This window comes from Anomaloglossus baeobatrachus, chromosome 10 (genome assembly GCF_048569485.1).
Source record: "Anomaloglossus baeobatrachus isolate aAnoBae1 chromosome 10, aAnoBae1.hap1, whole genome shotgun sequence".
In the NCBI taxonomy this organism is placed as follows: domain Eukaryota; kingdom Metazoa; phylum Chordata; class Amphibia; order Anura; family Aromobatidae; genus Anomaloglossus; species Anomaloglossus baeobatrachus.
The window spans coordinates 191,033,829-191,047,124 of record NC_134362.1 but is presented as its reverse complement, the minus strand read 5'-3'; the positions used below and the strand labels follow the sequence as shown (position 1 = coordinate 191,047,124).

General features: G+C 51.9%; 1 protein-coding gene across 1 annotated transcript in view; it reads right to left on the bottom strand.

Moving 5' to 3' along the window:
* Positions 1–13,296, bottom strand: part of PMFBP1 (polyamine modulated factor 1 binding protein 1) — a 166,617-nt gene that overhangs the window by 9,709 nt on the left and 143,612 nt on the right. Inside the window, exons 37-38 of the mRNA XM_075326032.1 lie at positions 8,549–8,658; positions 8,386–8,460 (exon numbers count right to left, since the gene is read on the bottom strand). Coding sequence (XP_075182147.1) covers positions 8,386–8,460; positions 8,549–8,658 — 185 coding nt within the window. The remainder of the gene's footprint in view (positions 1–8,385; positions 8,461–8,548; positions 8,659–13,296) is intronic.

Genomic DNA, 13,296 nt, shown 5'->3' with positions numbered 1-13,296 from the left:
GAGAGACGCTGTTTCACGGCAGCGACGAGGGCTGGAGCCTGATTTACATGCTCCAGCCCTCTCACTAGGCACAGAGGGAAGCAGGCTTCCCGCTCTTAGCCAGGAACGCCCAGGGCCCGCCCCCCCTCCTCTCTCAGGACGCCGGCAGCCATTACATGCATGTCTGGCTGGAGGAAGGACGCAAGGCTCTGGGAGACCTGGACTAGGGGGCTTTGGAGATCACACACCCGCTCTTAAGCGGGCGGTAAGCGGCTTTTCAGCTGGCCCCTCTAGTGCCTCAGTGTGTATTAGTGTACTGTGTCACTGGACATATATATATTTCCTTATTGCTTGCACTGTGAGGTCGCTTCCTGGCTGGATACCCCAGATCGCTCTGAGGAGGCAGCAACATGTCATCCACAAAACGCAAGGCTGCCAAGGCTAGGGCTGTGTACACTGCGTGTGCTGCATGTGGGGCTGCTCTACCAGCAGGCTCCAAGGACCCCCATTGTGTGCAATGCTCAGATCCGGTGCTGCTTCGCCAGCCGGAGTCAGGAGAGATAGTGACCCAGGCTGAGACGCCTGTAAGTCCTGCCCCGGTGTCAGGGACAGACTTTGCAGTTTTTGCTGATAATATGTCTGTGACTATGGCAAAAATCCTTGAAACTTTGCAATCCATGACTGGGGCTCAGTCTATGGACACGGCGAGGTCTCTGTCCTCTAATCCCCCTCAGTTGGATTTAATCCAGACTGCAAGGGGGTCCCCGGCTTCACAGGCTGAGTATTATGACTCAGATGATAGCCCCAGCCACCCTAAGCGGGCTCGCTGGGAAAGACCCTCAACGTCATCACACTGCTCAGGGTCTCAGCGCAATCAGTCGCTCTGTGATGCGTCTGATGAGAGTGATCAGGAGTCTTATCCTGGAACCCCTCTCAATCTGGATACCCCGGATGGGGACGCCATGGTAAACGATCTTATCTCAGCCATCAATAGACTGTTGGATATTTCTCCCCCAGCCCCTTCTGCAGAGGAGGCAGCTGCAGAGCAGGAGAAGTTTCGTTTTCTCTATCCCAAGCGTAAATTAAGTGCTTTCTTGGATCACTCTGACTTCAGAGAGTCAATCCAGAAACACGACGCTCATCCAGAAAGGCGTTTCTCTAAACGTTCTAAGGATACACGTTTTCCTTTCCCCCCTGATGTGGTCAAGCGCTGGACCCAGTGTCCAAAAGTTGACCCCCCGATTTCCAAACTTGCAGCTAGATCCATAGTTGCAGTGGAGGATGGCGCTTCACTTAAGGATGCCAATGACAGACAGATGGACCTCTGGTTAAAATCTGTCTATGAAGCTATCGGCGCGTCGTTTGCTCCAGCATTCGCAGCCGTATGGGCACTCCAAGCTAGTTCAGCAGGGTTAGCAAAAGTGGATGCTATCTTACATCCAGCGGTGCCGCAAGTGGTGTCCCTTACCTCGCAGATGTCCGCGTTTGCGTCTTACGCTATCAATGCGGTCCTAGAATCTACCAGCCGCACCTCAATGGCGTCCGCCAATTCGGTAGTTTTGCGCAGAGCCTTGTGGTTAAAGGACTGGAAAGCAGATGCTGGTTCCAAAAAATGTTTAACCAGCCTGCCTTTATCTAGAGATAGACTGTTTGGCGAGCCATTGGCTGACATCATTAAACAGTCCAAGGGTAAAGACTCTTCTTTGCCCCAGCCCAGATCAAGCAAACCTCAGCAGAAAAAATGGCAGCAGAGGTTTCAGTCCTTTCGAGGTTCGGGCAAGACACAATTCTCCTCGTCCAAAGGGACTCAGAGGACGCAAAGAAGCTCAGATTCCTGGCGGGCTCACGCGCGCCCCAAGAAAGCAAATGGAGGAACCGCTTCCAAAGCGGCTACCTCATGACTTCCAGCTCCCCCCCTCCGCATCTCCGGTCGGGGGCAGGCTCTCCCGCTTTTCCGACATTTGGATGTCACAGGTCAAAGACCGGTGGGTGACAGACATTTTGTCTCGCGGGTACAGAATCGAGTTCAGTTCTCGTCCTCCAGCTCGGTTCTTCAGAACCTCCCCACATCCAGACCGAGCAGATGCCCTGCTGCAGGCGGTGGACTCCCTAAGAGCGGAAGGAGTAGTGGTTCCTGTACCGCCTCAGGAACAAGGGAGAGGGTTTTACTCCAATCTCTTTGTGGTTCCAAAAAAGGACGGCTCGTTCCGTCCTGTTCTGGATCTAAAGCTGCTCAACAAACATGTGCACGCCAGGCGGTTCCGGATGGAAACCCTCCGCTCTGTCGTGGCCTCAATGTCTCAAGGAGACTTCCTTGCCTCAATAGACATCAAAGATGCTTATCTCCACGTGCCAATTGCTACAGAACATCAACGTTTTCTACGTTTTGTGATAGGAAACGAACATCTTCAGTTCGTAGCTCTGCCATTCGGTCTGGCGACAGCCCCACGGGTTTTCACCAAGGTCATGGCGGCAGTGGTAGCGGTCTTGCACTCTCAGGGACACTCGGTGATCCCTTACCTAGACGATCTACTTGTCAAGGCACCCTCTCTAGAGGCATGCCAACTCAGTCTACATGCTACACTGCAGACTCTACAGACGTTCGGATGGATCATCAACTTTCCAAAGTCGAATCTGTCTCCGACACAGTCACTAACGTATCTTGGCATGGAGTTCCATACTCGAGCAGCGAGAGTGAAGCTTCCGCTGAACAAGCAGCGGTCACTACAGACAGGGGTGCAATCCCTCCTTCAGGGCCAGTCGCACCCCTTACGGCGCCTCATGCACTTCCTCGGGAAGATGGTGGCAGCCATGGAAGCAGTTCCCTTTGCGCAGTTTCATCTGCGTCCACTTCAATGGGACATTCTCCGCCAATGGGACGGGAAGTCAACGTCCCTGGACAGGAAAGTCTCTCTTTCCCAGACGGCCAAGGACTCTCTACAATGGTGGCTCCTTCCCACCTCATTGTCTCAGGGAAGATCCTTCCTGCCCCCATCCTGGGCAGTGGTCACGACAGATGCGAGTCTGTCAGGGTGGGGAGCAGTGTTTCTCCACCACAGGGCTCAGGGGACGTGGACTCCGCAGGAGTCCACCCTTCAGATCAATGTTCTGGAAATCAGAGCAGTGTATCTTGCCCTACTAGCCTTCCAGCAGTGGCTGGAAGGAAGGCAGATCCGAATTCAGTCGGACAACTCCACAGCGGTGGCATACATCAACCACCAAGGGGGGACACGCAGTCGGCAAGCCTTCCAGGAAGTCCGGCGGATTCTGATGTGGGTGGAAGCCACGGCCTCCACCATATCCGCAGTTCACATCCCCGGCGTAGAAAACTGGGAAGCAGACTTCCTCAGTCGCCAGGGCATGGACGCAGGGGAATGGTCCCTTCACCCGGACGTGTTTCAGGAAATCTGTCGCCGATGGGGAGTGCCGGACGTCGACCTAATGGCGTCCCGGCACAACAACAAGGTCCCGGCATTCATGGCGAGGTCGCGCGATCAAAGAGCTCTGGCGGCAGACGCATTGGTTCAAGATTGGTCGCAGTTCCGGCTCCCATACGTCTTTACACCTCTGGCACTCTTGCCCAGAGTGTTACGCAAGATCAGATCCGATTGCAGCCGCGTCATACTCGTCGCCCCAGACTGGCCGAGGAGATCGTGGTATCCGGATCTGTGGCATCTCACGGTCGGTCGACCGTGGTCACTGCCAGACCGACCAGACTTACTGTCCCAAGGGCCGTTTTTCCATCAGAATTCTGCGGCCCTGAACCTGACTGTGTGGCCATTGAGTCCTGGATCCTAGCGTCTGCAGGATTATCTCAAGGAGTCGTAGCCACAATGAGACAAGCTAGGAAGTCGACGTCTGCTAAGATCTACCACAGAACGTGGAAGATTTTCTTATCTTGGTGCTCTGCACAGAGAGTATCCCCTTGGCCATTTGCATTGCCCACCTTTCTTTCCTTCCTGCAATCGGGGTTGGAAAAGGGCTTGTCGCTCAGCTCCCTTAAAGGGCAAGTCTCGGCACTGTCGGTGTTTTTTCAGAAGCGTCTAGCACGTCTTCCTAAGGTGCGCACGTTCCTACAGGGGGTCTGTCATATTGTGCCCCCGTACAAGCGGCCGTTAGATCCATGGGATCTGAACAGAGTACTTGTTGCTCTGCAAAAGCCGCCCTTCGAGCCTCTAAAGGACGTTTCCTTTTCTCGCCTGTCACAGAAAGTGGCGTTTCTTGTCGCGATCACATCGCTTCGGCGAGTGTCTGAGCTGGCAGCTTTGTCATCCAAGGCTCCTTTCCTGGTGTTCCACCAGGACAAGGTAGTGCTGCGCCCCATTCCGGAGTTTCTCCCTAAGGTCGTATCCTCGTTTCATCTTAATCAGGATATATCCTTGCCTTCCTTTTACCCTCATCCGGTTCACCGGTATGAAAAGGACTTACGTTTGCTAGATCTGGTGAGAGCACTCAGAATCTACATTTCCCGAACGGCGCCCATGCGCCGTTCCGATGCTCTTTTTGTCCTTGTCGCTGGTCCGCGCAAGGGATTGCAGGCTTCTAAAGCCACCCTGGCTCGATGGATCAAAGAACCAATTCTAGAGGCCTACCGCTCTGCGGGGCTTCCGGTTCCTTCAGGGCTAAAAGCCCACTCAACCAGAGCCGTGGGTGCGTCCTGGGCATTACGACACCAGGCTTCGGCTCAACAGGTGTGCCAGGCAGCAACCTGGTCCAGTCTGCACACTTTCACCAAGCATTATCAGGTGCATACCTATGCTTCGGCGGATGCCAGCTTAGGTAGAAGAGTCCTGCAGGCGGCAGTGACATCCCCGTAGGGGAGGGCTGTTTTTTTGCAGCTCTAACATGAGGTATTTCTTTACCCACCCAGGGACAGCTTTTGGACGTCCCAATCGTCTGGGTCTCCCAATAGAGCGCTGAAGAAGAAGGGAATTTTGTTACTTACCGTAAATTCCTTTTCTTCTAGCTCTTATTGGGAGACCCAGCACCCGCCCTGTTGTCCTTCGGGATTTTTTTGTGGTTTGCGGGTACACATGTTGTTCATGTTGAACGGTTTTTTCGGTTCTCCGATGTTTCTCGGAGTTAATTTGTTTAAACCAGTTATTGGCTTCCTCCTTCTTGCTTTGGCACTAAAACTGGAGTACCCGTGATACCACGGGGGGGTATAGCCAGAAGGGGAGGGGCCTTGCACTTTTTAGTGTAGTGCTTTGTGTGGCCTCCGGAGGGCAGTAGCTATACCCCAATCGTCCCAATGGTCTGGGTCTCCCAATAAGAGCTAGAAGAAAAGGAATTTACGGTAAGTAACAAAATTCCCTTCTTCTCATTGACTCCAATGTTAAGGAAACGCTGCAGAAATGGCAAAAACAACTGACATGCTGCTTCTTTTTCAGCATGGTTTTTGACCACAAATATGCAAATTAAACGCTGCTGAACAAAAAGCAAAGTGCAGACAGGATTTCTGCTTTTACCATAGACTTTGCTGGAAATCAAAAACGCATGCCTTTTTGCCCAAAAACGCTGCTGCCAAAAACGCTGCAGAAACGCGGTAAAAAACGCAACGTGCGAACATAGCCTAAGACTGGTAATGTAATTAAGGGGTTTGGTCGTGTTAGGCTGCTTTCACACGTTTTTTTTTACCATGCGTCATGAACGTTTTTTTTGCTGTAAAAGGGGATCCTGTTTTTACAAAGAAAAACGCATGTGTTATTTTGCAGGATCCTGTCACTTGAAGTTTATGGGTGGGCATTGGAGTCATGTGATCGGGAGTGAGGGGAACTGAACGTGACAGACTGGGAGTCGGCATCTGACCGATGCGGAGGCTTGTAACCAAGGTAAACATCGGGTAATTTGCTTGGATACCCGATATTTACCTTGGTTACAAGCGTCTGCAGCTGCTAGGAGCCGGACTCCCTGCACATGTAACCAAGGTAAACATCGGGTATCTAAGCAAGTTACCCAATGTTTACCTTGGATACGAGCCTCCGCAGCTCTCAGGCGTGAGGGCGAGAGACTGATCACGTCAGGCTGGTTTCTGGGCATGCTCAGTAGAGCAAGCAGGATCCTGTCTATCAGCATACCAGCGTTCACATGTGTTTGCGTGCGGTTTAGTATTCAGCAAGTCGCTGGATCCTCACTATAACGCACGCAAACGCATGTTGACGCGAGTCCATTGCAAATGCATTGAAATGAAAACGCATTTGCACTGGATCCGTTTTTGCGTTAAAACATTCAGGACGCAGGCAAAAAAACGTAGTGTGAAAGCCGCTTTAGATGCATCTTACAATGGTCGTGTTGTGCACCTTGCCAGAAATCTTACTGTACTATCTGACTGGAGTAAGATCTCTGCCATAAGAATTGTCACAACTGATCATGAATTAGGTGATGTTCTCTTAACGCACCAATCACCAGGACTTTTCTATATAACCTAAACCAAGTGCTATACTGGCACAATCAGGCAAAGTCTATGCATACCTTTGTCAGCTAGGATGTAATGTAAAGCAAGTAAAGTTTGTAAAATGAGCAGGTTTTTGATCTGCAGCTGCTGCCAATCAGCTAGGGTGAGTATTCATAGTGATTCCCGCACCTATCTTATATTTCTCCTAATTCTATTATAGAATCGTTTTACTAAGTGGCTAGAAGGACCTTTGCTGATGTCATACCCATGTGACCAGAAGGGGTGGGGCCTCAGCCAACAGTTAATACCAGGAAGCAACATTTTTCTGTTGGTGGAGGCCCCACCCCTTCTGGTCACATGGGTATGACAGCAAAGGTCCTCCTAGCTTCTATAATAGATTTAGCATAAATAAAAGGGGGAGGAACAACAGAAAGGGTTGCGGAAATCACTATGAATGCCCACCCCAGCTATCAGCTGCTGCCAATTAAAAAGTTGCTCATTTTACAAACTTTACTTGCTTGTGTTTCAAAACCTATACATCTGAGCTGACAAAGGAATGTATAGAATCAGCCTGATAGTGCCAGTATAGCACTGGGTTTAGGTTATATGGGAAAATCCTGGTGATTGGTGTGTTTTAAAGGGGTTCTCCGGCCACTTAAAAGAATAGTGTAAAATATATATATATATATTTAAAAAAAAAATAATACTTTACCGATCTAGCTGTAGGTTATATAGAAATATCCTGGTGATTGGTACAGTTTAACCCATTTGGATGGAGCTTGCTAATAATTGTGAAAACACCCAAGCCCATGTTGCAGCAATATTTTGCTCCTTTAAAGGCGTGCAATCTTGTACAAGCATCTTAATGAATTGAGCAAAAGTGAAAATGTCCTGGTCTTTCTACACTGCACCCTCTGGTGGTCTCCTGTATACAGCCAGCACTTGGTAATGGGGGGCGTTCAGTGCATATAGCCCAGGACTTTGCTTCACTGTGGAACTAGTCCTGCAACTCTCAGGACCATAAATCTCAGTATGATTCCACTTGCGTATGACTCGTGTGAGTCTCTCATCAGTATCTCCCGCTACGGCGCACACTCTCCTGACAAGAGCGGGTCGGCTGCATGGAAATACATACAGCCGACCTGCTCTTGTGAGGAGAATGTGCGCCTTGCCGGGTGATACTGATGAGAGACTCGCACAAGTCATACCCAAGTGGAATCATACCCTTAAGGGTGCTTTACACACTGCGACATCGCTAACGATATATCGTTGGGGGGGTCACTGTGTTTGTGACGTACATCCGGCACAGTTAGCGATATCTCAGCATGTGACACTAAGGAGCGACTATCAACGATCGCAAAAACGTCGACACGTTGCTCCTTTTCATAATATCGGTGGTGGTGCATGCCGCTGGTTGTTCGTCGTTCCTGCGGCATCACACATTGATACGTGTGACACCGCAGGAACGACGAACATCTCCTTACCTGCGTCCACCAGCAATGAGAAAGGAAGGAGGTGGGCGGGATGTTCCAGCCGCACATCTCCGCCCCTCCTCTACTATTGGCCGGCCGCTTAGTGACGCTGCAGTGACATCGCTATGACGCCGAACGCACCTCCCCCTTAAAGGAGGGATTGTTCGGCGGTCACATTGACGACGCTGAAAAAGGATGTGCGTGTGACGCTGCCGTAGGAATAATGTTCACTACAGCAGCGATCACCAAATGTCGCACGAACGATTTTCGTAGCGTGTAAAGCACATGTCTCTAGTAGGGATCCCTTATGGCTTCCCTACACTTATTTTTATACATAGTCTTCCAAAGTGTAGGTTCTGCCTTCAGGCATCCTCTTACCTTACAAATGCATGTGTAATACTCACTGGATGCCGGCGCTGGCCCAGAAACTTCTGAGCTTACAGTTGTCGCTGCACATCAGTCAGATTAGGCATTTATAGTCCAATATATAATGGAAATACTGGAGATGAAATCCGCAGTGTGATTGCATTCAGCACTTACTCTTTTTCTGTCGTCAGCTGCTGGATTTGCTTGTTCTGCTCCAGTATCTTCTCCCCTAATGTCTTATTGGCTTCTCTGTGGAAGGTATAAAGTGTCTTTGAGCTCACACAAAACATAATAAAGGGCTATAAATCAGCCGTAGACACAGGACGCTGTCACTCACTTCTGTTCACTGACCCATTCGTTTACGTTGCACACAACCAGCTCGCTTTCATGGTGCAGTCGCCTGCAGTCAGACCTTGCGGCTTCTAGGGAGCCCCGCAGGGTGTCGCACTGCAGAAAAGGAGTCATATCATGTTTTCTGTACATTTGTACAAGATAAGACCCGTTTCACACGTCAGTGAAAAACACTGACGTTTTTCACTGGCGTGTAAAATACGGAACTATAAGAAAAAGAATTTATGGTAAGTAAACAAAATTCTCTTTTTCTTTATTGTTCCTTTGGGAGACCCAGACCTTGGGACGCTCCAAAGCAGTCCCTGGGTGGGAATAAACAGGTTCTGCCTACTTCTTAGTTTTCCTAACTTCACAAGTGGGCGACAGCCGCCTGAAGGATGCGTCTGCCCAAGCTCGCATCTGCCGAAGCATGAGCATGCACTTGGTAGTGCTTCGAAAAGGTATGCAGACTAGTCCAAGTGGCAGCCTGACAGACTTGTTGAGCCGTAGCCTGGTGCCTGAAAGCCCAAGAGGCACCGACAGCTCTGGTCGAGTGTGCCTTGATCCCCGGCGGGGGAGGCACCTGAGTACTCTGGTAGGCGTCCAAAATGGTCGATCTAATCCAACGGGCTAAGGTCGGCTTAGAAGCAGGGAGACCCTTGCGCCGACCTGTGGTTAGCACAAAAAGAGAGGTGCACCGCCTAAGCACAGCGGTGCGAGACACAAAGATCCGGAGAGTACGCACCAGATCTAGAGTATGCAGCGCTCTTTCAAAGCGATTAACAGGAGCCGGACAGAAGGAAGGTAGGGTAATGTCCTGGTTAAGGTGGAAAGGAGAGACCCCCACCTTAGGAAGAAAGTCCGGAGTCGGACGGAGAACCACCTTGTCTTGATGAAAGACTAAAAAAGGTGACTCTGAAGAGAGCGCAGCCAAATCAGAGACTCTCCTGAGAGAAGTTATGGCAACCAGAAAGGCGATACAAAGAAACCTCCCTAAGAGGCTCAAAAGGGGGTTTCTGCAATACCGTGAGGACCAAGTTAAGGTCCCAGGGATCCAAGGGCCGCCGATACGGCGGAATGATGTGAGACGCACCTTGCATGAAGGTGCGGACCTGAGCCAGCCGAGCGAGACGCCGCTGGAACAGAACTGACAGAGCTGAGACTTGTCCCTTGAGAGAGTTGAGGGACAGTCCTAGCTGCAGACCGGACTGTAGAAAAGACAGAAGGGTCAGCAAGGAGGATGGCCGGTAGAGCGACACCAGGACAGGAAAATTTTCCAAGTCCTGTGATAGATCTTAGCGGAGGAAGCCTTACTGGCCTGAGTCATAGTGGAGATGACTTCAGGAGGAATACCAGAAGCCGTCAAAATCCAGGACTCAAGAGCCACGCCGTCAATTTGAGAGCCGCAGAATTCGGGCGGAAAAACGGACCTTGCGAGAGTAGGTCTGGACGGTCCGGGAGATGCCACGGCATCTCTACGGACAGATGGAGCAGGTCTGGATACCAAGCTCGCCTGGGCCAGTCCGGTGCAATGAGGATGACTCGACGGCCCTCCATTCTGATCTTGCACAGGACTCTGGGCAAGAGAACTAGAGGGGGAAACACGTAAGAGACGAAACTGGGACCAGTCTTGAACCAGAGCGTCCGCGGCGAAGGCCTGAGGATCGTGGGAGCGAGCCACGTAAACAGGAACTTTGTTGTTGTGACGGGATGCCATTAGGTCCACGTCCGGAGTGCCCCATTTGCGGCAGATTGACTGAAACTATGCCGGGTGCAGGGACCACTCGCCACCGTCCACGCTTTGACAGCCAAGATAATCTGCCTCCCAGTTTTCCACGCCTGGGATGTGGACTTGGAGTCCTCCGCCCATTGAAGGATGCGTTGTACCTCCATCATTCCCAGGCGGCTGCGTGTCACGCCTTGGTGATTGATGTAGGCAACCGCTGTCGCGTTGTCTGACTGGACTCGAATGTGCCTGCCCGCCAACAGGTGGTGAAAAGCTAGGAGAGCTAGAAGCACAGCTCTGGTTTCCAGCACATTGATTGAAAGGGCTGACTCGGACGGAGTCCAAGTGCCCTGCGCTCTGTGGTGGAGACATACCGCTCCCCAGCCGGATAGACTAGCATCCGTGGTGAGAATCACCCTGGACGGGGCCAGGAAGGAGCGCCCTTGGGACAGGGAGAGGGGCCGAAGCCACCACTGAAGGGAGCTCCTGGTCCGTGGCGACAGAGCCACTAACTTGTGTAAGGAGGAAGGCCGCTTGTCCCAACAGCGGAGAATGTCCAGCTGCAGGGGGCGCAGATGGAACTGGGCAAAGGGAACAGCCTCCATGGACACCACCATTTGACCCAGCACCTGCATCAGATGCCTGAGAGTATAACGGCGGAGCCTCAGAAGAGAGCGCACCGCCAGCTGGAGTGACAGCTGTTTTTTAAGGGCAACTTCACTAGAGCCGACAAAGTCTCGAACTGCATCCCTAGGTACGTGAGACTCTGGGTCGGAGTCAGAGTGGATTTGGTCAGATTGACAAGCCACCCGAATTGGGCTAGAGTGGCGAGAGTGAGCGAGACACTCCGCTGACAGTCTGCACTGGATGAAGCCTTGACTAGAAGGTCGTCCAGGTAAGGAATCACTGCCAACCCCTGGAGGTGCAGAACCGCAATCACTGCTGCCATGACCTTGGTGAATACCCGAGGGGCCGTGGCTAACCCGAAGGGGAGAGCCACGAATTGGAAATGATCTTCTATTGCAAAACGTAGCCAACGCTGGTGTGAAACTGCAATTGGCACATGCAGATAGGCATCTCTGATGTCGATGGATGCCAGGAAGTCTCCTTGGGTCATTGAGGCAATGACTGATCGCAGAGACTCCATGCGAAAGTGCCGCACCTGAACATGTTTGTTGAGAAGCTTGAGATCCAGGATGGGCCGGAAGGTACCGTCCTTTTTGGGAACTAGGAAGAGATTTGAGTAGAAACCTCTGAACCGTTCTCGGGCGGGAACCGGTACAATTACTCCGTTGGCCTGCAAAGCTGCCACGGCCTGTGAGAAGGCGGCGGCCTTGGAGCAGGGGGGAGTTGAGAGAAAAAATCTGTTTGGCGGGCTGGAAGAGAATTCTATCCTGTAGCCGTGAGAGATGATATCTCTCACCCACTGATCGGAGACATGTTGAAACCAAGCGTCGCCAAAGTGGGAGAGCCTGCCACCGACTAAGGACGTTGCCGGAGCGGGCAGAGAGTCACGAGGAGGCTGCCTTAGTGGCAGAACCTCCTGCGGTCTTCTGTGGACGCGCTTTTGGGCGCCAGTTGGATTTCTGGTCCTTAGCTGAGTTAGCGGACGAGGCGGAGGGCTTAGAGGACGACCAGTTGGAGGAACGAAAGGAGCGAAACCTCGACTGATTCCTACCCTGGGCAGGTTTCCTGGTTTTGGTTTGTGGCATGGAAGTACTCTTCCCGCCAGTAGCTTCTTTAATAATTTCATCCAGCTGTTCACCGAACAGCCGGGACCCAGCAAAAGGGAGTCCAGCAAGGTACTTCTTTGAAGAAGCATCTGCCTTCCACTCTCGAAGCCACAAGATCCTGCGGATAACGAGGGAATTAGCCGAAGCCACCGCAGTGCGGTGAGAAGCCTCCAGCATGGCAGACATGGCATAAGATGAAAAAGCTGAAGCTTGAGAAGTTAAGGCAACCATCTCGGGCATAGATTCCCTGGTGAGGGAATGCATCTCCTCTAGAGAAGCAGAGATGGCTTTGAGAGCCCACACTGCTGCAAAAGTTGGGGAAACCACGGCTCCCGCCGCTTCATACACGGATTTGGCCAGAAGGTCAATCTGACGGTCAGTGGAATCCTTAAGGGAGGTGCCATCAGCCACCGACACAACGGTCCGGGCTGAGAGCCTAGACACCGGAGGGTCTACCTTTGGGGAATGAGCCCACTCCTTGACCACCTCAGGTGGAAAGGGAAAACTGTCATCAGAACCACGCTTTGGGAAGCGTTTGTCAGGACAGGCCCTGGGTTTGGTCACAGCGGCCTGAAAACTGGAGTGGTTAAAGAACACACTCTTTGTCCTCTTAGGCAAGGTAAACTGGTGCTTTTCTGCCAGAGAGGGTTGCTCCTCTGATACTGGCGGATTGAGATCCAGTACAGAATTAATGGAAGTAATCAAGTCACTAAGATCTGAGTCACCATCGGAAAGATCAATGGGGTACATGGAGTTAGCCTCCGAGCCCCCTGTAAAGGCATCCTCCTCATCCTGCGAGTCAGCTCTTGAATCAGAGCCACGGGATGAGGAGGGAGAGGGAGCCCTGCGTCTCCTCTTAGGAGGACGGGGTCTGGGCCCTGATGATGAATCCTCTGTGAGCTCCGGTGGACGGAGGTCAGATGAATGAGATCCTAAGGGACCCTTAGCAGTAGAGGCACCCTGTGAAGGGGGCTGATGCATATTCAACAAAGTCCTGGACAGAAGTCCCATGGACTCAGCAAAAAACTGGGAGATAGACCTAGAAAAGGATTCGACCCAAGCCGGGGGTTCAGCCACAGGAGCCGGAGCAGCCGGAGAGACCACTGGGGGCGAGACTCCAGGCTGTGGCACCGCCAAGTTAGAGCAGACATCACAATGTGGATAGGTGCTCGGTTCAGGCAGCAGGAGCTTACATGCAGCGCATACAGTATAAAGCTTTGGGGCCTTGCTCCTCGTGTGAGACATGCTGCTGGAGTGGGGACAGCTTCTACAAGAGAATGAACCCCCAGAGAGTAT